This window comes from Nymphaea colorata, chromosome 11 (genome assembly GCF_008831285.2).
Source record: "Nymphaea colorata isolate Beijing-Zhang1983 chromosome 11, ASM883128v2, whole genome shotgun sequence".
NCBI classification, from domain to species: domain Eukaryota; kingdom Viridiplantae; phylum Streptophyta; class Magnoliopsida; order Nymphaeales; family Nymphaeaceae; genus Nymphaea; species Nymphaea colorata.
The window spans coordinates 20,105,575-20,133,380 of NC_045148.1; the positions used below are offsets into that span (position 1 = coordinate 20,105,575).

The 27,806-nt window shown below is 40.3% G+C and overlaps 1 protein-coding gene and 1 pseudogene across 1 annotated transcript; both read left to right on the plus strand.

Annotated features, from left to right (window-relative positions):
• The first annotated feature begins 3,010 nt into the window (after positions 1-3,010).
• On the plus strand, positions 3,011-9,364 carry LOC126409197 (cysteine-rich repeat secretory protein 9-like). The gene is made up of 2 exons (XM_050080377.1): positions 3,011-4,000; positions 8,957-9,364. Exons 1-2 carry the CDS (start codon positions 3,011-3,013, stop codon positions 9,362-9,364), a joined length of 1,398 nt encoding a protein of 465 aa, XP_049936334.1.
• Positions 9,365-10,171: 807 nt separating this feature from the next.
• LOC116263653 (uncharacterized) lies at positions 10,172-27,442 on the plus strand (annotated as a pseudogene).
• The last annotated feature ends 364 nt before the right edge of the window (positions 27,443-27,806 follow it).

The window sequence follows — 27,806 nt, forward strand, 5'->3', positions numbered from 1 at the left end:
ACAAAGAATTAATGCTATAGAAACTGAGAGTGATCTATTAATTTTATAGTTTCAATCGTCAATGCCCATCCACGATGCTTCTTGAACTGATAAAAGACTTGCCATAAATGTTATCCCTCTCTCTCAGCTTAAGATGGATTAAACAAATTCTAGATAAACAAACCTTCTAGTATATAATATCTTCGTAGAAGTCTGAAAAATTAAAATTCAATGAAGTTTCTAATTGTAAATAAAGTAGAATGAATAGGCTAATTGCCCACACCAGCTACCATATGGCTCCGCCATTTACTAAATGAACGGAAGAGGTTGACTCTTTCCTATATAATCTCTTGGTAGAAGTCCCAAAAAAGAATCTCATTCATCTTAAGCGAGCTTGTTTGTGCTTGTGAAGATTTTTAAAGTGCTGGGAAAGTGACCTCTTTCATTAATACACATTAGGTCGCTCTTCATAAACATTTGCATATAGAGCATTTTTGGTTCTTTTCCTTTTAGGGTATATACAGGTTGACAGGCTTTTTGGTATCTTCTAGGTTGCAGCAAGTATGTAGAAGTGGAGTTAGAAATTTTTCATTGCAGAAACCGTATAAGTTTTAAAATTTCTACAGAGGCCAAAATATACTTTTTGAAAATTCTTATATGGGTTAGACTAAAATTTTTACTTGAATTTCTAAAAATATAAGGGGAGCCAGGCCCTGTGTTTCTGTCTTGTCTACTTGTCAATGAGTTGAGTATTTGAAGGCTTCCTCTCTATAATTTTCTAGTTGGAAAAGAATTTCCAGTATTTTGTTTGTGTTTATCTTTTCATAACTCCACGCATTTTCATACTTACTGGTTAGAAGCTTGAAAACCCTTTACATATGTTGAGAAATTATGTTCGGTTAATGCGTATGACCTTAGTGTATCTTTTAACTGTCAATAATTTTCCATATAATTTGTTACTGCAGATGAAAGCCCTCTTTTATATAATTTTCTCTTCTTTTCCCTAAAATATATATAATTGCAATAATCATATTTTTTTATTGTGTATAATTGTCATATAACTGCCATCTAACATTCAGCTGAGCCTGTTTTCTACAATCACCCTCAAAAACCAAGTTTCTGTTTGGATAACAAAAACCAGGTTTTAAGAAAATGAAAACTCAGTTTTTGTCTTGTCATTCAAATATGCAAACCAGGTTTTCAAAGGAACAAGATTTTTACAAGGTGTCATCCAAACGGCCCTTAACATACACATGAGACCCATAAATATAAAGGGACGTGTATCAATGAAGGTTGAAGGTGTGAACTCGTGTTGGGTCCACCTAAGTTAGTTTAATTACATAATGGTGCTTTATAATTTGATTAATTTCCTGACCACGCATTAGCATCCTTAAAAATAACTTTCTTTTCAAGAATTTAAAATTGAGTCACCATCACCAGGGGTGAACCAGAATTTTGCTTTGAGGGTGCTAAATTCTTGAAAGCCATAGCTATGTACTCCGCCTCTGTACTTGAAGTGCCACGCTTCAAAAATTATAATTGCTACCAACAAATGTTTGAGCACCTAGTAGTAGTGCAGCCTGCATAGTTTGCATAGAATGTTCATGACAGTATACTTGTAACCCATGTTCAAGGGTACCTTTGATTTGATTTATCATAAAATGCATATAGACAAGTTGAAAATGACCAACTGTAGGAGCTTGCATGAATTGACTTACAACATTAACACTATAAGAAATCTCAGGTCTTGAGCTTCCAACCATGCTTCGGTAATTGTTTACATCTGGAAAAGGAGCTAAGTTGGACTCGGCAAGGGTCTTTGTTTGCAGCATTGTTGTATTCACTAGCTTTGAGTAAAATCCTGTGCATATTTTTGTTGGCTCATGTCATCTTCATCAACTTGAATTCCCAAGAAATATTGGAGCTGCCCCATGTCCTTAAATTGCAAAGCATGTTCCCAGAGTTTTCACTATGAACTTAGTAAGGTTGGATAACTACCTGTTCAAATGAGATCATCAACATCTATGAGTAGAATCACAACCTTTTCTTGATGAAGAGGGATCCGCAGTTCTGCAAAAGAATCATATCAAAACAAGAATGAGCTTAATCGTGGGAACCAATTGACTGTGATACCATAATGAATTATGAGGCTGGATGAATAATAAATTATGAAAATTGGAAAGGAGAAACAACACCTAGTTCGATTTCTACATGTCACTTTTATTTCCTTGGTCTTGTAAACTTCTGCATGTGTCCTGCCATGGTTGACTATGCTATGGGATCATGCTGTCTCAATAACATGTCAATTCCTCTATTAATTTTTTGAATGTGGCATTTATTATATACTATTGTGTGGCATGAAGACATGCAACAAGGCACTGACTGTCAAATTGGTTCTAAAATTAAATTTCTATCGTTATCTACCTACACATGGAAAGGGGACACGATTAATTGCCTGATGTCATAGCCAGCACATTGAATGATATACGCCTCATATTTCTAATTCATCCGATATCGGCCTTAGTCTGGCTAGCAATATTGAAAAAGAGATACAAGTTGATGATGCTTTAAAAAATGTAGACATTTGGTACATATAATACATATTTTTACCTCGTTGTTTTTAAATGGTCAACGAGAAATTTTCAGTTTTTAAGCAGCAGAAGTGAACATCTTTGTCCGTACGACCTTGTTAGTAGGTGAATTGAGGATAAACGCATGAATAGGAAGCCCAATGGGCACATTAGAGTCGTCATTCTGAACGGAGGATTCTGAAAGTTGCTCGATGATTTGGCCGTCAGAAATGGATGCCACAAGATTGATTAACAGGCCTGAATTTCAACTGTTCAGATGCGCCGTACATGGAGGCTTGGAGGATGTTGAGCAGAGAACATATAAGAAGGGAGGAAGAAACAACCAACTCAAATTTCCTTGTATATACTGCATGCTTCCTAGTTCCTCCTCCACTTGTTTCCCAAAAAGCTGCAGCCTCATTTTCTTAATTGCCTTTCTCCTTCCTCTGAGGCTAGTCAACATGGCTGAAAGCCCCTCCTGGTCTTGCATCGGCAGCTCAAACTACGCGCCGAACAGCACCTTCGGCCATAACCTGCAGCGAGCGCTGTCCTCTCTGGTGGCCAACGTTTCCGTCACTGACTTTTACAAGGCCACCGTGGGCAACAGCCCTGACCAAGCCATTGCCGCCTTCCAATGTCGAGGTGACATCGATGCTGAAGCTTGCCAGCTCTGTGTCTCTGACGCTGCCTCACAGGTCACCCTGCGGTGCCCCAGCAACAGATCGGCTGTTATTATCTTCCCATTCTGCATCGTCTACTTCCATGACGCCAACTTCACCACGCCTCAAGCATTTTTGCATGTATCCTTCCGGACCCCTTGGGCCATCTTTGACCCCCAAAGCTTCAAGCCCATGCTCACCCTCTTCTTCTACAAGCTGATTGTTTCCGCCACCACCAACCCCTCGGGCCGCTTGTTCTGGGGCGACAAGTTCAAGTACACTCAAAACTTGACTATCTATGGCATCGTTCAGTGCGTTCAGTCCATGTCCCCAGGGTGCTGCAGATCTTGCTTAGAGATAGCCTTTGGCCAAATGCTCAGGGATGCTGGCGGTTCAACGGGTGGTTTAGTTTACCAAAACATCGAGTGCCTTCTAAGATTCAGAACCTTTCCCTTTTTCGTCCCCCCACCCCACAAGATTGCTCCTAGCAGCGCCATTTCTGTCTCAACTAATTGCTTCCCACCAGCATCCAGCAACAAGGTTGGCAGCCCCTTTCACAGAAACCTCAAGGCTTTGCTCCCTCATCTGATAATCTATGCACCTGTTTCTGGCTTCTATGGCGAGACCGTTGGTGTCGGCTCCAGCCAAGTCTACGGTCAAGCCTTGTGCCGAGGCGACATCCCTGATGACGTTTGCTGGGAGTGCACTGCCCTGGCTTCTTCCAAAATCCAAGAATTATGCCCTAATAGTAGACGGGCAATCATATGGCTCGACCACTGCCAGTTGCGCTATGTAAGAAATCAAAATGAAGAAATAATTAAAGGGACAAAAAATTTTAAAGTGGTTCAGCCAATAGGCCTACGTCCACTAGTCTATCATTTCTTGCTTGCCTTCCTTTGGTGGAGAGACTCATTTATATAGAGGAGTTACATAAGGGGTCTCTAGTTCTCAAGAGACATGACTTTTCATCTTTCAACATACATGACTTTTCATCCCTCAAGAGACATGACTTTTCATCTCTCAAGAGACATGTCTTTTCATTTCCTAAGAGACATGACTTTTCATCTTCCAACAGACATGACTTTTCATCTCTCAAGAGACATGACTTTTCATCTCCCAAGTAATACACATTGAGAGCCTTCTTGGTGTTTCTGTTAACATCCTCCCGCAAGCTCAATGCTCCAACAATGAGATTGAGCTTGTTAATTATTTGATAATGGTGCTGCTTACTAAGTGGCTTAGTTAAAATATCAGCAACCTGATCTTTGGAAGAGATGTACTGAATTTTCAAATCTCCTTTAGCCAATTTTTCTCGAACAAAATGAAGGTCAATCTCTATGTGTTTGCTGCGACTATGATACACAGGATGAGCTGCAAGATAGGCTGCGCCGATGTTGTCGCACCATAATATGGGAGGTTGTGATTGATCAACACAAAGTTCTTTTAATAAAAATTATAACCACATGATTTCAGCAGTAGTATTGGCAATGGATCGATACTCAGCCTCAGTGCTAGAATGAGAGACAACTGACTACTTTTTAGCACTCCATGAAACTAGATTGGATCCAATAAACACTGCATATCCACCTGTAGAGCGTCTATCATCAAGACATCCTGCCCAATCTGCATCACTGTAAGCATTAATATTTAAAACTGAACTACGTCTAATAACAAGGCCATAATCAATAGTGTGCTTCAAATATCTTAGGATTCTCTTTACGGCATCCCAATGGGCATCAGTAGGATGATGCATGTATTGACAAACTTTGTTGACAGCATAAGAGATGTCTGGACGAGTCACAGTAGAGTATTGAAGAGCACCAACAATGCTGCGATAAAGAGTTGGATCATAAAAATTTGATCCAGTTTGAGCAGATAAAGCAGGGGAGCATGCCATGGGAGTTGAAACTCCCTTAGCTCCAAGCATATTTGTTCTTTTGAGAAGCTCGAATATGTACTTCCTTTGAGACAATATTAGCTTATTGTCAATTCTTTTTACTTCTATGCCCAAAAAGAAATGAAGCTCACCCAGATCTTTAATGGCGAACTCACCTTTGAATTGACAAATAATTTTATGAATATATTCTGGTGAGCTTCCTGTTATGATCATGTCATCCACGTATACCAAAACATATAGAAGTATTTCTCTTTTTCTCAAAATAAAAAGAGATGAATCTGTTTGAGCCCCTTTAAAACCAAGATTTTGGAGGAATAGACTAAGACGGGCAAACCATGCCCTAGGAGCCTGTTTTAAACCATATAAAGCACGTTCAAGCTTGCATACATGATTTGGGAAAGAATGATTTTGAAATCCGGGTGGTTGAGCCATATAAACTTCTTCTGAAATAGATCCATATAGAAATGCATTTTGAATATCCAGCTGATGTATTTTCCATTTGTGACTAATAGAAATAGTCAATACTGTCCGAATTGTAGTAGGCTTCACAACAGGGCTGAAGGTTTCAGTATAGTCAATTCCTTCTTTTTGACTATATCCCTTGGCGACGAGTCTAGCCTTGTATCTTTCCAATGATCCATCTGCCTTTCGCTTGATTTTGAACACCCATTTACATCCTACAATGTGTTTGGCTTCTTTCTTTGGAACAAGTTTCCAAGTATTGTTTCGAATAAGAGCATCATATTCTTCTTGCATGGCCTTCCTCCAATTTTCATCTTCATATGCTTCCTTGAAACTTGAGGGTTCTTTATCTTCAAGAAGAGTGGAGACAAGAGCTTTTGGAAGAGAGTGTTTGCTAGAAAAATATGTATGGAATTCATTGTATTTAGAATTAGGTTTGAAGATTCCCACTTGAGATCTAGTAGTCATAGGATGGACTCGTTCTTGATTTGGTTCATTTTCATTGGATTGGGTAGGCTCCTCATTTTCAAGAGTTTCAGGTTGAGATTCACTATTTGTTTCAGACTGAAATAAGGGTTCATCTGAAGTTGTGGAGGTACTAGATGATGGTATTGTAGGGTTTGAGAACTGATATTCATGAGGGGAGGTTAAAATTATAGCTTGGTTTTGAGTTTCTAGATCTTGAGTTCTAGTTTCTTGAGTATCAATAAAAGGAAATTTTTTCTCATTAAATTGGACATGTCTCGAAATATAGATTTTACGGGTTCGTACACCCAAACAATAATATCCTTTATGTTGATGAGCATAACTCAAGAAAACACATCTTTCAGAACGGTAATCTAATTTATTTTTCTGATAAGCTCTTAAACAAGGAAAGCATTCACATCCAAAGATTTTGAGGAAGCCATAGTCAGGTTTCTCTTTGAACAATTTTTCCAAAGGAGAAGCAAAATCAAGAATCTTGGTTGGCATTCGGTTAATCAAATATACAGTAGTACAAAAAGCATATGACCAAAAGTTCTTGGGAATATTACCTTCTGCCATTAGAGATAAACCTGTTTCAACAATATGTTTATGTCTTCTTTCAGCTGCTCCATTTTGTTCAGGGGTATGAGGACATGATATTCTATGTCCAATACCATTATCGACAAGATATGATTGAAGCCCTTGAAATTCTCCTCCCCAATCTGAGTGAAAATATTTTATCTTGTGCCCAGTGAGATTTTCAGAAAGTGCCTTGAAAGCTTTAAAAACATGACTGACATCTGATTTTTTTTTCATCAAATAAATCCAAGTATATCTTGAAAATGCATCCATAAAAATCACATAGTACTTAAAACCATTCACACTCTCCACTGGGGCTGGACCCCATACATCAGAATAAATGAGTTCAAGCGGGCATTTCACCTTACTTGAAATAGCATTAAATGGAAGTTTATGACTCTTAGCCTTTTGACAAGCTTCACACAAAAAATTTAAACAATCATCATAATAAGACAAATCATACTTGTTCAAAACCTTCTTAACAATGGAAAATGAAGGGTGACCAAGTCTTTTGTACCACTGCCCAATAGTATGTCTTTCTCCAAGTTGTGCTTCCTTTTTTCTGCTACTAAGGTCTATCTTATATAGCCCATCACTGCTCATTCCTTGATGAAGAATTTTTCCCGTTCCCTGCTGCTTAACATAGCACATATTAGGATGAAACTCAAAATAGACTCCATTATCCTTAGAAAAACGTTGTATAGATAACAAGTTTCTTGTTATTTTGGGCACATGAAGGAGATCATTTAAAACTAAATTTTGAGATGTCTTTGAAGAACCAATATGAAAAATTCTCAAACCTGATCCATCTCCGATTTTTACTGCATCTCTACCTTTGTATTTGGCATGAATGGACAAGTTATTGATATCATTGGTGATGTGATGAGTCGCACCGGAGTCAGGATACCAATTGTCATCTCCAATGTCTTGATTCAGAGTGCTAGAAGAAACTGCATGATGTGCTTGAGGAGGCGTTGTCTCTTTTTCTTTAAGCAAGTTAGTATATGACCAACAAAACTTTGCAATATGACCAACTTTTCCACATATTTGGCACACAAAACGATCACCTTTGTATTGATCACTTTTCCGAACTCCTCCTCTAGATTGATAGTTGTTTCTACCACGACCTCTGTAGTTGGTTTGCTTGTTGTAAACTTGTTTTGATGCAATATTCGCAGCCGGCATAATAGATTCAAAAGTTTGAGAATCATCTTCTTTTAAGTTGGCTTCTTGTATGAGAAGAAGCCCATGAAGTTCGTTCAAAGAGACAGGGTCCTTTCGAGTTTCCATACTGACTTTAAAAGCAAGATATTCACTTGGCAATCCTCTAAGAATTTGAAGAACAAGATCATCTTCATCAACAGGTTTGGATGCAATGGCTAATTGATGAGCAATAGATTTTGCTTTGTTTATATAAACATCCATAGAACTAGATCCCTTTTTCAAATCTTGAAACTGTGATTTTAACTGCATTATTCGAGCCCTAGATTGAGTGGCATATGACTGCCTAAGAGCGCTCCATACCTCTAGAGAGGTTTTTAAACCAATAATTTAGGTATGTATTGCTTCAGATAGAGAGGACTTAATCCAACTCAAAAGTAGTTGATCATTTCTCAACCATTCAATATATTCTGAACTAATTTCAGTTGTTCCACTTCTAAACATTAATGGAGCAGGTTTGCTTCCATCAATATATCTCATAAGACCAAATGAGATCAAAATTGAAGTGAATTGAGATTCCCAAATAAGATAATTTTCAGCATTTAACTTGATGGTGAGGAAATGCTGTAAATTGCTTGGGCACTAAAGAGGAGAAGCAAGAAAATTCATACCCGTATCAGAGTTGACTCCTGTATTTGATGATGCTTCTTGATTTGCCATGAGAATGAAACGCGGCAACACAAGATGTAATCCTTAGGATCTAGCAGCAACACTAACAAGGACCAGTGGCTCTGATACCATGTAAGAAATCAAAATGAAGAAATAATTAAAGGGACAAAAATTTTTAAAGTGGTTCAGCCAATAGGCCTACGTCCACTAGTCTGTCATTTCTTGCTTGTCTTCCTTTGGTGGAGAGGCTCATTTATATAGAGGAGTTACATAAGGGGTCTCTAGTTCTCAAGAGACATGACTTTTCATCTTTCAACATACATGACTTTTCATCCCTCAAGGGACATGACTTTTCATCTCTCAAGAGACATGTTTTTTCATTTCCTAAGAGACATGACTTTTCATCTTCCAACAGACATGACTTTTCATCTCTCAAGAGACATGACTTTTCATCTCCCAAGTAATACACATTGAGAGCCTTCTTGGTGTTTCTGTTAACACGCTACTCTGACGAGAACTTCGCCGGCATGGTAGACGTCCATGACAGGGCATGCCAACCAGCGGCAGACAATGCATCAAATCCTCCGAACTTCTATCAGAGTTTGAGAATCCTTGTAGCCAACCTGACCTCGCTGGTGACGCAGAGCTCTCCTAATCGCTTCTTCGCTACGGGAGTCTCTGTCCTTGAGGAAGCAAAGAGGATCTACGCTCTGGCGCAGTGCGTCAAAGATATACCTGCGGACCAATGTGGGTGGTGCTTGCAGAATGCCAGCTCCGATATTGCAGGATGCTTTAATGGAAAGCAAAGCGGTCGCATCCTCAGGGGAAGCTGCAACTTGGCTTTTGGAGTGCGGCCTTTCTTCTCCAGCGATCCTACTGTGACATCACTTCCGGAGCCCAGTCGCGGTGAGTCCACTTCGTGACATCACATGCTTAAACAGATCTAAAACCCTAATCGTAAGCACCATTTTGAAAGTAGTGATGTAGTGGGGCTGGTTCTTTTCTGTAGCTCATTGTCTTTCATTCATATTTTTGTATTCTTTTCTGTTTGTAAAAGTAGGAGGTGATCCCTCCAGCAGGTTTTTGGGGTGTTCGCATTTAAGTAAAGATGCAACTTGGCGGATGACCAAATCTGCCCTCATCTGTTGCCAACAAGAGCAAGCTTGGGAATTCTAATTAGTTGTTCCTCAAACACCTCGATGAATGTCTGTTTGGTAAAGTGGAATGGTCTCCCATTCTCTTCACCTGTCCTTTGTCCTGTTGAAGCAACTAACTTTTTTGCTGTTAGAATTTGGAATACCTGTACTTCATCATGGCACCAGGGTGTCAGGCAGGTCTGTCTGTTTTATTAGCTTATCAAATTGTATTTTTCTGCTTCCTTTTTACAGCTTCTTCATGTTCATTTTGTCCTTTATTAATTGATACCAAGGACCTCCCACTGTTGTCCGCTTTCTTTTGCTTTGGTTACTGAATTTCTCCGATTTGCTGACAATACCTTGTTCTACTTTCTCGAAAAAGAAGAAAACAATCATACCCAACATAGAAGCTGCTGTTAGATGCTCCTGTGCCTTATGGGGGGATCTTCACTTTCTACAAATTTGTGGGCAACAATAGTATGTTGTAGTTGTGTCTAGTCCACATTGGACATCCAACGATTTGTAAACAACCACGACGTATCAAAAACATAACATTTATCCTTTCAAAACAGGGCAAAAGCACTGGTGGATTTATGTTGTCGTCTGCATCGTTGGTGTGCTTCTGCTAGCAACAGCGTGTGCGTTTTGCTTAGTTCGGAGACGAAAGCAGCATCCAGGTAAAGTTCATGTGCCTTTGAAAGGCTGTATAAGCCATCGATCTCACAAAAAAATATTCAAATCTTTGATCTCCTATTTCTTCATGTCGTCTTAGAGAATCAAAAACAGAAAGAAGCAACTTCAATGGATTCGGCAAATGTAAAAGAGAATGAGGCAACCTATAATTTACCACAATTCAGCCTGAGGACGCTGGAAGGTGCTACAGATAAATTTTCAAAATCAAATAAGCTTGGAGAAGGTGGTTATGGCCCTGTCTACAAGGTAATTGGAGCAACACTTCTCTGATTTATCCTCCTATTATTTATTATTAATGAGAGAAAACTAGCATACAGTTCATCCCTGTCACTTATTTGTAACAAAATGGTCGATTTATGAGTTCCTTGATTATAAGGTTCAGAGGAGTTTAGTGTCTCAACGAACTAAAATTTTGTTCTCTTTTTTGAACTACCAGGGGAAGCTCCAAAAGACAGTGTCTAAGTAGCACCCGTCAAACTTTATCTCTATAATCTAAGGATTGTAAAGAAATCGTGTGACCTGGATGATATTTGAAAAATGAAGAGATGAATTATTTTTTGGAAATTAAGAGGAAAAAATTGATCACTCAACTGAAATTTCTCTATGAGGAGCATACGTTCGGTGATATGTCACATAGGTTCAAGATGTGAACGCAGGAATGGGTGCGCTCAGACTCACATCCATATATGCATATAATTGTCTATAAACAATAAACCAATATTTTTTTTTTCTTTCTAAAAACACCATGTTACTCAGGTTTGGAGATTATTTACTCTTATTAGAATGACAAATGTATAAGAATTGGTGATGCTTTCCTTCCAGGGGAAGCTTCCTAGTGGACAGGAAGTAGCTGTCAAGAGGCTGTCTGGTCGCACTGGGCAAGGCTTAAAGGAGTTCAGGAATGAAGTTGAGTTGATAGCCAAAATTCAACACATAAACCTGGTTAGGCTTATTGGTTTCTGCATGGAAAATGAGGAGATGATACTCATATATGAATATATGCCCAACAAAAGCCTTGATTTCATCCTTGAAGGTTAGTAGCTTTATTTCTTTAACATTCTTGCACAGTACACACACACACACACACACACACGCACACAAAAAAGTGCCTCCAAGGGTGGAGTTCCTGATCAAAGCCTTAAAGGAGAATGCACAAAGAGGCCAAAATAGCTTCAAGTTTTGCCACATAGATTACAAACTTAATGTCATGTACATGGCAGTAGAATAACATTTTCCCGTAAACCATGTGAAAAAGGTATGAAACAGTTGGAAACTCCTCCAGCCCAAAATAAAATGTACTCAAACATTTCGAAAATTCAAATGTTATTGGAGGGTATGGGGCATATATCATATATGTTGTGTGGTCTCACATGGAACGGGACTCTTTTGAAACTCTGCAAGTATAGAGAGAGAGAGGTTAGTCAAATTAAAGTTATTAAACAATACAATGTGCAGATCCAGAAAGCCGTGCTTCATTGGATTGGGAGAAGAGGTTCAATATCATCATAGGAATTGCAAGGGGGATGCTTTATCTTCACCAAGATTCTCGACTTAACATCATTCATCGGGATCTCAAAGCTAGCAACGTGCTGCTAGACGAGCAACTGAATCCGAAGATTTCTGATTTCGGATTGGCAAGGATTTTCAGTGGAGTTTTGGGGCAGGCAACGACCAGTATCATTGTTGGTACTCTGTAAGTACAACGACAAAACAAATACTGATTGCTCATCAACAAGTCTTTATAATCACCATGTGTCTTCATTGTAAATTTTCATAATTCCATGGTTTTCTGGCCGGCTTTCTCCGTCTGCATGGAGTGAAAAATTGTAATTTTACTTATTAACTGGTGGCAAGAGAAAATTCGCAAAAAAGTAGAGTCTATTTGATTTTTATGACCCAGAAACTTACAAAATTTGGTAATCACATGTTGTAAGAAAGCAAGAATGCAAGTCCAAAATTCTTTTCTTACTGATCGTCAGCAATGAAGGTGAACTGCATAAGTGTCTGAGTTTTTATTTAGTCGGTATGGTCTTTTGAATGACAATTGGGTAGAGCGACTGCCTTTTTACGTTATAAGAATAGACTAATGCATTTCTTTTGCTTCTTTCAGATGATATATGGCTCCAGAGTATGCCATGAATGGCGTGTATTCTACAAAATCTGATGTCTACAGCTTTGGTATTTTATTGTTGGAAATCATTGGCGGCCAACTGGAAGTACGTTTTCTAGCAACACATCAGGGTCCTGGTCTCGTTGAGCATGTAAGTCTCTCTTAATCTCCCCCAAAAAAGTTCACACCAAATGGCATTTTTCATCAGACAACTACATACAAAAGAACTCTTTAATCTGCCAAAAAGCGGTCTCCAGTGGTGTTCATGACAAGATGGCTATTGGCTACTGATATCATAAGCGTTCACAAAGTTTTTCAATTTCTCCATGTCTGGTACTTGCATTTGCAACTTCATTTGCATATGGATTTCATGGAGTTGTTAAGCTAAGTGGAAACCCTTCCTGGTCATGTTGGCCCCCTAGAAAATTGCACATCCGTTTGGCAGTTTTATTGTCCATCTGTATCTATACCTCAACATGTAACCTGAACTTTGATTTGCACTTCAAAAACTACAAATAGATTGGTGATATGGCAATGTTCATTTGAATTTTGAAATTTTCTCCAAATCAACTAAGTATTATTCTTAAGTTCTCGCAGCTAAGGAGGTACAATCTGCTCCCTTTCGAGTGCACACATCAGCACATTAAACTCCTAATAATACAAAAATTGTTCTCAAGTCCTTAAATATAGGGTGCTAGAAATTCTACTACTGTACCAACATAAATATATACATATAACTTTAATTTATATTGGCGAGCAGGCATGGAGCTTGTGGCGTGAAGGGAAAGGGACAGAGTTCATCGACCCAGTCCTTAAAGGTGGTACTAGTTCAACAAGTGACCAAATGCTAAGGTGTTTGCATATTGCCTTTCTCTGCATTCAAGAAAATCCTGCAGCCAGGCCATCCATGTCCATGGCAGTTGTCATGCTTGGGAACAATTCTTTGGACCTTCCCTTGCCCACACAACCTGCACTTATTTTGGAAAAAATTGCAGGATCAAGCCTACCACATTCTTCTGATATTTCGACTACTGCTTCTCAAGGCACGACAGAGTGAAAGCGACAAAAATTTCACCCAGAATGTATGTGAACATGGAAGACATTCTGCCAATGTACGCAAATCATGCATTGGAGAAGTGAACACATGCCTAATGGAATTTACCTGATTCGTAATATTTATTACTTCATATTTAGGTCTCCAACTGGGAGAGAAACAGATCTCCCTTGGGTTAATCCCCCGATCTTACTTCCCAACCATATGAAGGAAGGAGTGGTTTGCACAACATCACATGTCAAAGGAACCGACCTTGTTATACTCAAGCGCAGCTCTTGTAGTAAGTACCCAAGAAAAGCTCATTTTCATTAAAGATTCATCTCTAAAAGCTTAATTCCTCATCTGCAACTTTCATAAGTTATAAGCCAAACGGAAAAATAGTTGGACGCGCGAACAGAAAAATGAAAAAAAGAAAAAAAAAAGTTGGACACGAAATGAGATCATACATCAACGTACTAACTACTCTGGTAAAATTTAAATGGGCAGTATGGAAAGCCTGTGTTGAAAATTTTCTGGCTTGCAACTTGGGGGAGAAAGGAAAAGAGTTACTTGTATGGACCAATCACAATTTACTGGCCGAGCCTTCGCCGCCACCACTTTCTAGTCACTTGTCCATGGTAGTTCTCATGCATGGGAACAATTCGTCGGACCTTCCCTTTCCCAAACAACCTGCACTTATTGCGGAAAAAATTGCAGGATCAAGCCTACCTCGTTCTTCTGTTATTTGGTCTATTGCTTCTAAAAGCACGACAGGGTGAAAACAACAAAAGTTTCACCCAGACTGTATGTGAACATGGAAGGCATTCTGCCAATGTACGCAAATCATGCATTGGAGAAGTGAACATATGCCTAATGGAATTTACCTGATTCGTAATATTTAGTACTTCCGGGCAACTATGGAAAGCCTGTGTTGAAGTTTGCAACTGGGGGGAGAAAGGAAAAGAGTTACTTCTATGGACCAATCACAATTTACTGGCCGCCACCCCTTTCCAGTCACTTGTCCATCCACATGGTCGGAACTTGGTTTCAAAAAGATTCCAAGATTGGTTACGTTATTAGCAGAGGAGAGGATGACATGATTGACACGAATGCATTCCATAGCTGCGGCAACTATCTGCTGCCTGAGTCCAAGCTTCTTGACTATTGCCATTTACACCAACGTCAAAAAATGCCTAGAAGCCATTCGCCGCTGAATGGAAGGTTGGAACAAAGTGGCCAATAAATTCCCTGACTTTTTGCAACTTACTCCAAATATTTTGCCCACGCCCACACTAGCTCCCATGTGACTCCGCCTCTAAGTACCACTATATACAAAAAGCGAATCTTTTATAGCACTAATATGAAAGTAAATAATTTGTGTAAGTTTGGTGTGGGCAACTACCCGTTACCACTGATTGTCACTAATCAAATAGCAATTGCCAATGCTATTGCACGAAATGAAGGCTTTGCCTGAATGAAGGAACTTGATTTCAGAAAGTGATTCTTAGTTCTGCTGGTGCCAATTATCACAGAAAGTAGTATTTGCAGAGAGCAACCCAATTTTGTTTTATCGGTAATTGTAGTGCATTGACTCTAGTTGTTACAGCTGTAAATAAAGCTTTACTACCACAAACTTTACATTGATAATTAAATTACTTGTAATCCATCAGTAGTATTGGGTAAGCTTTACTACCACAAACTTTAAGAAGTTTAGCATTGGCACAAATTAAACGTTTCAGTAGTTGGAATCGGGTCCGGGTTCGAGTTGTGCTCGGGTTAGTTCTATTTAAGGCGTGTGATTGGGGACCAACACACTAAAATGTGTTCAAGACCTTCCCAGTATTGCCGCTGCACCTGGATAAAATGGATAAACTATTTCTAGTTTTCCCATTTTGTTCTATAAAGGGTAGCACATAATTGATGCACTAAGGTGCCAAATGATCAAAATGCCTTTAGTATGTTAAAGGAAAAGCCCTCCCCATATTGATTAAAAAATGGAAAGTGACAAATTAAATTTCCAAAACATCTGTTTTTCTTTTTTCCAGTTTTTTCTTTTTATTGAGGATCAGTGGTTCATTTTACCATTATGAAGAGAGGTCACTGAATCCCTCTTATGCCCATCACCGCTAAGATTTATGCCCATCACCGCTAAGATTTATAGAGTTTGCTTTGCAACTTATTATGATTTAAAGGAAGAACATATTAGGGTGTGACAATGTCCATAAGATTTGTGTATTGTAGGGCTGTTCAACTGGTCGAGCTAGACTCGAACTCGCTCAATAAACTTGACTCGAGAAAGAAAACATATAAAGTATGTTTTATACAATTATCAAAAGAAGTAACTTGCTCAAATGGGTTTGCATGACTGGTAAGTGGGAAGATTTCAGCTTAACGGAGCCGAGTTTGAGTTTTAAGAACTCGAGCCAAGTTAAGCTCGAGTTAATGAAATCAAACTCGACTTGAACCGAGTTCAAGTTTCTTTCAAGATACTCAGTTGAGTTAGAACCGTTCTAGTGCACCGGATCCTTTTAAAAGTGGACCTCCGGCAATTATTTCAAAGGACCATCCACATAAATGATAATAAGAGTGGTCAACCGGGATATTGGTTGATTTCATTAAATAGCCAGCACATTGAGTGATACTATCCCTAAACATATTAACGTAGAGAAGCTTTCACTTAAGCGTCTGTTTTTTATATTATTCAAATATAAGCCTCATATTTCTAGTTTATCTGATACGGAGCTTTACTTTTGCTATCAACTACCAATAATTAATAAAGGGTTCCAAGAAACATGTCAACCTGATACGAGCCCACTTAGGACCTGCACTAGGACTAAGCAGGGGTTAGGCGAGACTAGTGAGGTTAGGATGGAACCCTTAGAAATTCTTGGGTCCAACGTCCCAACAAATGAGAACATAGGAAATTCAGAACCTAGAGCGTTAGCAGTGGGAGGTGAGGGTGGAATAGCAACGGCTCTAGGATAGGTTTTCGAGCAAGGAAGGCCGGTACATGGAGAAACCAGGGGCTAGGAAACCAAATTCCTAGGATTTGGTCCAGTATAGGCTTAAGTTTAGTTCTTGAGTCGAGTCCAAAACCCAAGTCCTTAGAGTCGGGTTTGCGCGAGTCTAGGGAAGTCATCTAGTCGAGTTGAGCCCAGCTCGAGGAGGCTAGATGAGTGTGCTAAGCAAGTGGTTTCCATCTTGAGCTCACATGGCTCGGGAGGAGTTTTTATTCAGGAGTTACACTTAGTGTTTGGTTTTCTCTATTCGATTTGATTACATATTCATTCATTCGCATAATTCCACATTACTTACCAAGTCGGGTTGTGACTTGGGATGATATCGCTTTTATTATGTTTATGCATTTCATTTTGAGTTTTGGGGCTGGATTCATGTTTGGAATCCAGATTTGAATACGCTTGTATAAATTGAATTGGATCAAGGGACTGAGATTGCAATTTTGGGAATTTGAGATCATTTGATTTTTGCCTCTCTCTCTCTCCTCACGTTTCTCCTCTCTTCACGTCAATCCCTCTCTCCCTTGTCTCTCTTCTCTCCTCAACTCTCCTAAGACCAGCGTGCTGGCCTCTCTCCCCCCTCTTGTCTCCCTCTCCTCTCTTCTTCTTCCATCATCTCTCTCGTCATCCCCTCCTAGTCACATTTATCTCCAATTGAAGAAGAAGGAGCGGTGATTCCTCTAGGCGAGCCACGGCCCTAGGGGGATTTTCAACACTTCGACTTCACCTCGGATCTGCACGCCTTGGGTGCAATTCCTCTGCCATATCAGAGGAGTTAGAGGCTCTAGACGCACAAAGGAGGCTGCGGTTTCATCCCTAGTAGCGCAGCAACCCATCGTGAATCAAGAAAGAAAGGTTAGTTCGTTCCCGTTTTGGAATTGTCTAAGTAACGTGTTGGCTTAGTTTAGTTTTGGATCTCTCGAGGGAGGGGTTGGAACTCTTGAGTCACAGCCAAGATTCCATCATCTTCTTTGCGTGGAAGTCACTTCTAAACTAGGTTTTACAAGTCTTAGAAGGATTCCAAAGGAGACGCGCTTGCCAACGTTGAAAGAAAGTTCAAATTTGGTCTAGTAAGGGCCGAGCTTCTTCAAAGAGAAACACAGAACTTGCTGGAGTTTTCACTAGAAAATCAGTATTCCATCAACACGTTCCACGGTGAAATACCATCAAAGCCAACAAAGAAGCATAGGAGAAAAATCAGCGCGAGAAAAGAAGAAGAACGCTGGTGGTTTCGCGTAGAACGGCCAAGGCGTTTGCAAAATACAAGTCACCGAAAAATTCTGGTTTTCCGGCCACCTCTGCCATTTTTCCGGCTACCTTCGGCACCTTTCGGGCAACCACGCCCAAGGTCTGATTTACCCCTCATTGCCACGAAAGGAGTTAGTCATTTGAAGGGTTAAAACGTCCACCATTGATCAAAAAGTGAGTACCGCATAAAGTGAAGAGAGGTTGGAGCCGATCTTTTGGGAAGCTCCACTTTTTTAGCTAGGATTGGGTTAAGGATCAATGAGGAGTTCTTACATCTGGGTCAAATGATTCTAGAGATGCCACGTTGCCACATTTGATTATATTGGAGAAATCGGCTACCAAAGGAGTCCACATTTGGTGGAATCACATCCAAAGTTTTAGGAGTCCCAATTAACCGTCATCACCTAGACCTTTGCCACCTCACGTCCCAATCCCTACATTTGAGTTAGAATCCATTCTTTTAGGAATCCATCTCCATCCGTGAGAGGAGGGTCCTCATTTGACCCCTTTCCCACGTGGCCACTTTTAGTAATTTTTTTAGTCAATCATAAGCCCGTAAGCCTTGTCTTACCCACTAAATCCCCTCATCCTTGACTTCACTACATAATCCCAAGCTCCTAAACCTCACACCCTTAGATCCCTCCTTCACACCGTAGAGGAAACCGTCCAAGCCCTTCTTTCCCAAGCTGTCCCCAAGCCAGCCTCACATAAGGATACACCAAGGCTCTATGACCGAGCTTCCATCACTTGACCGTAGCTAGGGTCATTCCCCAGCTCTAGACCGAGCTGACCAGCAACATCAAATCTTTTTGGCGTGCATCCTTGGGCTTCTTCACTTGTCGCCCAAGTGGATCGAGGTCTACACCACATTAGGCCTCCTTCGTGCGCTGCCACGCACTCAGCCAGGGGGGGCTGAGCTAGGAGGCATCCCTTTGTCTCACTTGGAGCCGAGGACCCCTTCGGAAGCGGCTGAACCTTCCCTTGTTCCAGCTTGGTCTTCAGCATTGTCCGTGTGAAGGAAGGAGACGCTTGCAATTGAACCAGCGTCGCCCTTGGCGTTGACGTCGTCCTCCTTTGAGATGCTCCCATGGCAGCCGTCTTCTTGGTGTGACCACGGGCTAGCATTCTTCTAGAGCCACAACATCCCTTTCATCTTCTGCACACATCAGAAAAGTGGTAGAATCTTGAAGTCTGAACGGCGAAGCGCAAGATCGCCTTGGAGAGGTACCGATTTTTCTATAAATCGGATTCGCTTAAGTTTGAATATTCTTATTTGCTTTCGTTAGATTTTCCAGATTTCTTGTAGTTTCCTGGAGGTCTTGTGACTAAGATCCGGCTACAAGAGATCATTTGTGAGTGAGTCTAGTTTGCTTTACATCAATAATGTTGGAGACATTTTGCTTAGCATCGCTTTGATTCTTCCTAGTGTCGTAAGGACCCTCTACGAGGATCTTGGGGAGTAGGATTGACTCTAGGACTGGGCTGTCGCCTAAGCCGGAGTAAGATCCTACCACAACCTGACAGTTAAGACGTAAAAAAAAGAAAATTGTGTTACTTTAGATCGTTGTTTCAAATATTAAATTAACAAAAAGACGTCGCTTTTTGTGCAATAGAAAAGGTCGCCTTTGTTATTTCCTATATTCCTAATGCTTCAGCCAAAGTCCACACACATTACGTAACGTACGCCCGTGTCAGTAAATTGAAGCCATAAAAGTAAAATGGGGCCTATGTTTGACAAAATGGGCAAAAGAGAGGAGCCATTTGAATGAAAACTAGAAAGTTGCAAATGACCTCGTTCGGAGAGTCTATATAACGGTTAACGATGAAGAAACAGACGATCAGAATATGGTGCATGCTTCCTGCTTCCTACTTCCCGTTTCTACGCAGAAGAATCCTGTCATCCTTCACATAGTGGTGGAGCAATGCGCAGAACAGGCTGCTGCTTCATTTTCATAATCGCCCTTCTCCTTCCTCCGCGGCTAGTCAACATGGCTGAGAGCCCCTTCTGGATTTGCCACGACAGCTCAAACTACGCAGCAAACAGCACCTTTGGTCACAACCTGGAGCAAGCGCTGGCCTTTCTGGTAGCCAACGTTTCTTTCACCAGCTTCAACAATGTTACCGTCGGCAAGAGCCTCGACCAAGCCATCGCCTACGCCCAGTGTCGAGGTGACCTCGACGCCGAAGCTTTCGAGGTTTGCGTTTTCGATGCTGTCTCACAGGTCACCCTACGGTGCCCCAAGAACAACCCTTTGGGCCGCTTGTACGGGGGCGACAGTTTCAAGTATACTCAGAACTTGAATATCTACGCCCTTTAGAAGTTATCCCCAAAGAGCTGCAAGTCTTGAATCATGTACCCTTGTCCGCAAGTTGGCACGTTAATTCTATTAATTTTTAGAATACGGCATGCACTGTATACTATTCTGTGGGCTAAGGACATACAACAAGGCACTGACTTTGTGAACTTGGATCAAACATTAAATTTCTTGGTACCTTAGAATCTACAGAAGTATAAATATCTGCAAATAATGTTACCTACTGACATATGATCATGGAAAAACAGAGAAATTTTCAGAGGCCAATAAAGAACGCAACTCATGGCGAGCTGCATCCCTAACTATTGCAAATCCTTGATATTGAAACATAATGTTCTTGATTTACATGATCTTGTGTTATAGACCTATGCAAGTTTGAATCAAACTTGTAAGAAATGATATCATGCCTACTCTATTCGTGTCATTAAAATTGGTATACTTTTGGCATGTTATAGTGACCACTTTTTAAATACATGTCTACGAGAATCTTGTGACCATCTTCTTGTCTCATACGTCAACCTTATCGCAAAGATTGAGATTAATCTGCTATATTAATGCAGAAATTCGAGGCTACTAGTTTTTATACAATAGAATTTGCAGTAGCTACATTTAACATAATACAACTGCTTTCGTAGCAATTACTAACATGCAAACTTTTGTGACAAACCCATTTGCTAACTTTTGGATTACGCTTTCAATAAACCATGTTTTATTAAAAAATGATTTTTAAGAGAGTTCTAACAACCGGCATGTGTCTTTCGACGATAACATAAGACTAAAACTTGAAGGAAAGGGAAGAAACATAGTTTATTATGGAAAACCCTGGCCCAGCCACAGGAGGAGGTGTTCAGTCCTTTATGAAAAATCAATTTTGACAAAACTGAGTTTTGAAGAACTCAATAATTTTGATGAAAAATGAATTTTGTCAAAACTGAGTTATGAAAAACTCAATAATTTTGATGTCACCAGACACTATTAAAATCGAGTCAACAATAGTTTGTTATCTACAAACAAATTTGGGAGTATTGGACTTATGGCTCGAACATGTATTAGGTGGGGAAGGGACAGCAACTTATTTCCAGCGTTGGACGTTGGTAGAATGCATTAATGTAATAGCCAACAATCTCATATTTTTAATATATCTAATATATCTGATATATCACTAGCAATATTAAAAAAGAGATCCAAGTTGATGACATTTTGAAAGATTTAAACGGACTTAATTTTTCGACGTTGTTTTGTAACGCTCAACGAGAAATTCTCATTTCTTAAGCAAAAGAAGACGGCATCTTTGTTAGAAGTCGGCCCACATTGGCAAAATACAAATGTGAATTCCGTGTTTGAGAATATGGGTATATTAGCGGAGTCGTAATTCTGAACGAAGGCTTCCGTTTAAGCTGACTTGGTCGTCAGAAAATGACAACACGAGATTAGTTAATTAATTTCTTGACCCAGCCCTTTCATTTTCGAAATTAATTCATCTGTGTTCTGATGCGACGTACATGGAGTCATCATAGGAGTATGTCGATCTGTCCGGCGCCATGATCACACCATGTCGAGCAGAGACTATGCAAGAAGGGAGGGAGAAACAGTCGCCTTAAATTCCATTGTATATACTGCATGCCTGTTCAGTTCCTCCTCCTCCTTTGTTTCTCAATCTACGCAGAAAAATTATAGCATCGTTCTCACAGTGGTGGGGAAATGTGGAGAAGAAGCTGCACCCTCATTGTCTTAATTGCCCTTCTCCTTCCTATGCGGCTCGTCAACATGGCTGAAAACCCCTACTGGAATTGCCTCGGCAGCTCAAGCTACGAGGCGAACGGCACCTTCGGCCACTGTGGGTTACAGCCTTGATCAAGCCATTGCCGCCGCCCAATGTCGAGGCGACCTCGATGGGGAAGCTTGCCAGGTCTGTGTCTCCGACGGTGCCTCACTGGTCACCCTGCGATGCCCCAGAAAAAGATCGGCCATCATTGTCTTCCCAGACTGCATCCTGTATTTCCGTGGCGCCAACTCCACCTTACCTCCAGCATCCATGGATTTGTCGTTCCCGGGCCCTCAAGCCGTTCCTGACCCTCAAAGATTCAGTGCCATGCTCGCCCTCTTCTTCTACAAGCTGATTGTTTCCGCCACCACCAACCCCTCGGGCCGCTTGTTCTGGGGCGACAAGTTCAAGTATGCTCAGAACTTGACCATCTATGGCAGCGGGGACTGCGTTCAGTCCGTGTCCCCAAAGCACTGCAGATCCTGCTTAGACATGGCCTTTCGAAGAATGCTCAGAGATGCTGGGGGTACAGATGGTGGTATTGTTTTTCATAACGACGAGTGCTTTGTAAGATTCGCAGCCTTTCCCATTTTCACTCCCTTACCCCACAAGATTGCTCCTAGCAGCGCCATTCCCATCTCAACAAATTGCTCCCCACCAGAATCCAGCAACAAGGTTGGCAGCCCCCTCCACAGAAACATCAAGGCTTTGCTCTCTCATCTGATAGTGTATGCACCTCCCTCCGGCTTCTACAGTGATACTGTCGGCCTAGGCTCCAGCCAAGTCTACGGTCAAGCCTTGTGCCGAGACGACATACCTGATGACGTTTGCTGGGAGTGCACTGCCCTGGCTTCTTCCAAAATCCAAGAATTGTGCCCTAATAGTAGAAGGGCAATCATATGGCTCGACCACTGCCAGTTGCGCTACTCTGATGAGAACTTCGCCTGCAAAGTAGACGTCTACGACAGGGCATGCCAACCAGCAGCGGACAATGCATCAAATCCTTCGAGCTTCTATCAGAGTTTGAGAATCCTTGTAGCCAACCTGACCTCACTGGTGACGCAGAGCTCTCCTAATCGCTTCTTTGCTACGGGAGTCTCTGTCCTTGACGAAGCAAAGAGGATCTACGCTCTGGCGCAGTGCGTGAAAGATATACCTGCGGACCAATGTGGGTGGTGCTTGCAGAATGCCAGCTCCGATATTGCAGGATGCTTTAATGGAAAGCAAAACGGTCGCATCCTCAGGGGAAGCTGCAACTTGGCCTTTGGAGTGCGGCCCTTCTTCTCCGGCGATCCTACTGTGATATCACTTCCGAAGCCCAGTCATGGTGAGTCCAAATATATGGCATCACATGCTTAAACAGATCTAAAATCCCAACCACAACCATGTTTTCGTGGAAGACACAATTTTGAAATTAGAGCATTTGGGGTGTTCGCATTTAAATATAAATGCAACTTGTCGGATGACCAAATCTGCCTTCATCTGTTGCCACAAGCGCAAGTTTGGTAACCGTAATTCTAATTAGTTGTTCCTCCAACAGCTGGATGAATGTCTGTTCGGTAAAGTGGACTGGTTTCCCATTCACTGTCCTTTGTATCGTTGAAGGAACTAACTTTTTGCTGATGAATTTGGAATACCTGTACTTCGTTATGGAACCAGGGTGTCAGGTTTGTCTGTTTTATTAGCTTACCAGATTGTATTTTTCTGCTTCTTTTTTGCTGTTGCTTCATTTTGTCCGTTATTACTTGATGATAAGGACCTCCCACAGTTGTCCCCTTTCTTTTGCTTTGTTCTACTGAATTTTTCCGATTTGCTGACATTATCTTCTTCTACTTACTCGGACAAGAAGAAAACAATCATACCCAATATTTCTCTGCTGCTAGATGCTCCTGTGCCTTACGGGAGCCTTTATATTTTGCAAATTTTTGGAAAACAATTGTATGTTGTAGTTATGTCTAGTCCACATTGGACATCCAACAATTTGAAAACAACCACGACTTACAAAAACATAACAATTATCCTTCCAAAACAGGGCATAAGCACTGGTGGATATATGTTATCATCTCCTTCGTTGGTGTGCTACTGCTAACAACAGCGTGTGCGTCTTGCTTAGTTCGAAGACGAAAGCAGAATCCAGGTAAAGCTCGTGTGCCTTTTAAAGGCTGTATAAGCAATCAATCTCACTTAAAAAAGAAAAAAAGATCATATCCTTGATCTCCTATTTCTTCATGTCTTCTTAGAGAATCAAAAACAGAAAGAAGCAACTTCAATCGATTGGGAAAGTGCAAAAGAGAACGAGGCAACTTATAATTTACCACAATTCAGCCTGAGGACAGTTGAAGGTGCTACAGATAAATTTTCAAAATCAAATAAGCTTGGAGAAGGTGGTTATGGTCTGTCTACAAGGTAATTGGAGTAATTATTAACCCTTCTCTAATCATTCTCCCATTATTTATTATTAATAAGTGAAAATTACCATAAAGTTGATCCCTGTGATTTATTTGTAATAATATGGTCGATTTCTGACTTTCCTAATTATACGGGTCAGGGGAGTTTAATTCTCGACTGTACTGAAATGTTGTTCTCTTCTTTGATATACTAGGGAAAGCTCCAAATGACAGTTTCTATATAACACCATTAAACTTGAGCTCTATAGTTAACCAGTTGTAAGAAACCGTGTTAGCTGAACAATATATGAAAAATAAAATGGTAACCAACTTTTTTTAAAAATTAAGGGGAAAATTGTGAAAAAATTTGATCCCTGTATTGAATTTTCTTTAGAGTGAGGAGCACATGTTTGGTGCTATGTCACATAGGTTCGTGGCGCGCATGCAGGAAAGGGTACACATTCTGACATTCACACATACATATATACATATCATTGTATACAAATAATAAAACTATCAATTCAAAAAGGAAGAAAACAATTTGTTTGCTGCTGCACTCGCAACAAAGTCATGCCTAATTGGGTGAGATGACATTTTTGAAGAGTCTCTGTTGCTCAGGATTGAAGATTATTTTCTTTTTTAGAATAACAATTAGATAACAACGACTTTGGTGCGTTTATCTTTCTAAAATGACCATGTTACTTAGTTTTGAAGATTAGTTACTCTTATTAGAATCACAAATATCTAAGAATTTGTGACGCTTTCCTTCCAGGGGAAGCTTCCTGATGGACAGGAAATAGCAGTGAAGAGGCTGTCTGGTCGCACTGGGCAAGGTTTAAAGGAGTTCAGGAATGAAGTTGAGTTGATAGCCAAACTTCAACACACAAACCTGGTTAGGCTTATTGGTTGCTGCTTGGAAAATGAGGAGATGATACTCATGTATGAATACATGCCCAACAAAAGTCTTGATTTCTTCCTTGAAGGTTAGTATATTTCTTTCACATTCTTACACATATACATAAATAGCACCTGCAGGGGTGGATTTCTTGGTGAAAGGAAGCACAAAGAGGTCCGCAATAGTGGAAAATACAGGTCCTTTTCTGTATGTCAAGAAGATACCAGCACCTGTTATGCCTTAAAAGCTGCCTCCCCAAAGCATGTTTATGTGCTTTCAGAAATAGTTTCAAGTTTTCCCTCATATATTACAAACTTAATTTCATGTACATTGCAGTAGAGCAACATTTTCCCATAAAACATGTGAAAAAGGTATGAAACATTTAGAAACTGCTTGAGCTCAAGATAAAATGTACTCTAAATATTTTGAAAATTCAAATGTCAATGGAGGGTATGGGATATGTGTGACATATCTTCTGCAGAGTCAAATTAAAGTTATTAAAAAATTTACAATGTGCAGATCCTGAAAGCCGTGCTTCATTTGATTGGGAGAAGAGGTTCAATGTCATCATAGGAATTGCAAGGGGGATGCTTTATCTTCACCAAGATTCTCGACTCAATATCATTCATCGGGATCTCAAAGCTAGCAACGTGCTGCTAGACAAGCAACTGAATCCTAAGATTTCTGATTTCGGGTTGGCAAGGATTTTCAGTGGAGTTCAGGGCCAGGCAACCACCAGTATCATTGTTGGTACATAGTAAGTGCAACGCTGCCACAAATATTGGTTGCTCAACAAGTCTTTATAGTCACCTTAACTTATTCTCTTGATTATAAATTTTCATAATACAATGGTGCCTGGCTTCCACGGTATATGATCTGGAAGTCAAACTCTGGTCCTATCGTGGATCCGTTCTAGTGAATTAGTGGCAATGGAAGATATGCAAAAGATAAAGCACTTCTTTTATACTAAGTTCTGAAAGTTGGTAATCATATTTATAGGATTACAGAGCTTACAGAAAAACTAAAGCAAAAAACTGCGAGACAAAAATTTTTTCTGTAAGACTGTTAGTGAACAGTAATGAAGATGAACTGCATAGTTATGTGACCCTTGGTTGGTCAATAGACAACCTGGCGATCTGATGAGCAGCTCTGTATGAAGTGACTACCCTTTGGAGTTACCTTAGAATCAACTAATCCAGTTCTTTTCCTTCTGTCAGTGGATATATGGCTCCAGAGTATGCCATGGATGGTGTGTTTTCTACAAAATCTGATGTCTACAGCTTTGGTATTTTGTTGTTGGAAATCATCAGCGGCCAACTGAATGCTGCAAGTTTTTGTGTTACTCTTGATGAGAGTTGTAGCCTCGTTGAGCGTGTGAGTCCCTATCTCTCTCTCTTCTCTGAAGAAGATTCATATTCTAACTTTACTAGGAGCATCTACTTCTATTACTCAACACGCAAACTTGAAACATGCATCTTTTGAGGCACATGGCATGCAGGACCTTAGATCTGAGTGGGGAACTTGACTTCCCTCAAAAATCTATAAACTAAACAATGTGTTGAAGTATAGGAAGTTATGCTCCTAGAAGTATAAAGGTATTTTCAAGTTCACATATAAGGTAATAGGAATTCTACTGACGTATCAACAAAAAATTACTTCATTGATATTGACGAGCAGGCATGGAGCTTGTGGAGTGAAGAAAAAGGGACATAGTTCATCGATCCAGTCATCAAAGACACCACTAGTTCGACAACTGATCAAATGCTAAGGTGTTTGCAAATTGGCTTGCTCTGCATTGAGGAAGATGCTGCAACTAGGCCATCCATGTCAACGGTGCTTATCATGCTTGGGAACAATTCTTTGGACCTTCCCATGCCCACACAACCTGCATTCATCATGGAAAATGCTACAGAATCAACCCTACAACGTTCTTATGTTATTCGGCCTGTTGCTTATGAAATTGCCACTTGGTAAAAGAGACGAAGCTTGCACACCAAATGTACCTAAACATGGAAGAGATCATACCAATCTACTGGAAGCATTTGGGAAGTAACCACATATCTACTGGTTTAAACAAGTCACAATGACTTTTTACTTGATAGTTTATGTCTCGCCATTCCTCTCTTTCATTTGTGGGCATAGGGCCGACGATCCGCACCCATGGCGAAAGGTTGATGGGGTTGTTCAATAGTGGAAAAGAGTTGGAGGCACCACTTCGTCGAAAGGCCGGCTAGCATCCAGAAGGAAGAAAATGGAATCCTGCATCTAAGGCGTGGTTCTTAGTCATAGAATAGGATGTTGTACTGTTTACTGTATCTGTTCTTTTGGATAATGACATATTCGGATTCATAGTTACATACAAATGAATAAAAGCCTATAGTATACCAAAATTCAAATATGAATTCACAATCCAAATCTGATCTAGATCTGATTTTTAAATTCATAACTGAATCTGAGTTGCTAACGGAATCTGAATGGTATTAAAAACTGGCTTTCACGATGCATGAACAAAGAAAATATAGTGATATCTATTCATTACTTGATCCAATACGGTCTCATAGAACATGAATTTTCGGCCGTGAATGCTGCCAGAACTCGAAGTGGTAATGAAACACAAGATGAACTCTGAGTTCCCCACATTGACAGTGGCACATTTGACGCCACTGTATATGACGTTATCGTCAGTTGTTATCAAATTATGAAAACCATACGTGAAGCATGCGTTCTCACTGTGCTTTAACTTTTTAAAACAATATTTAATTTAAT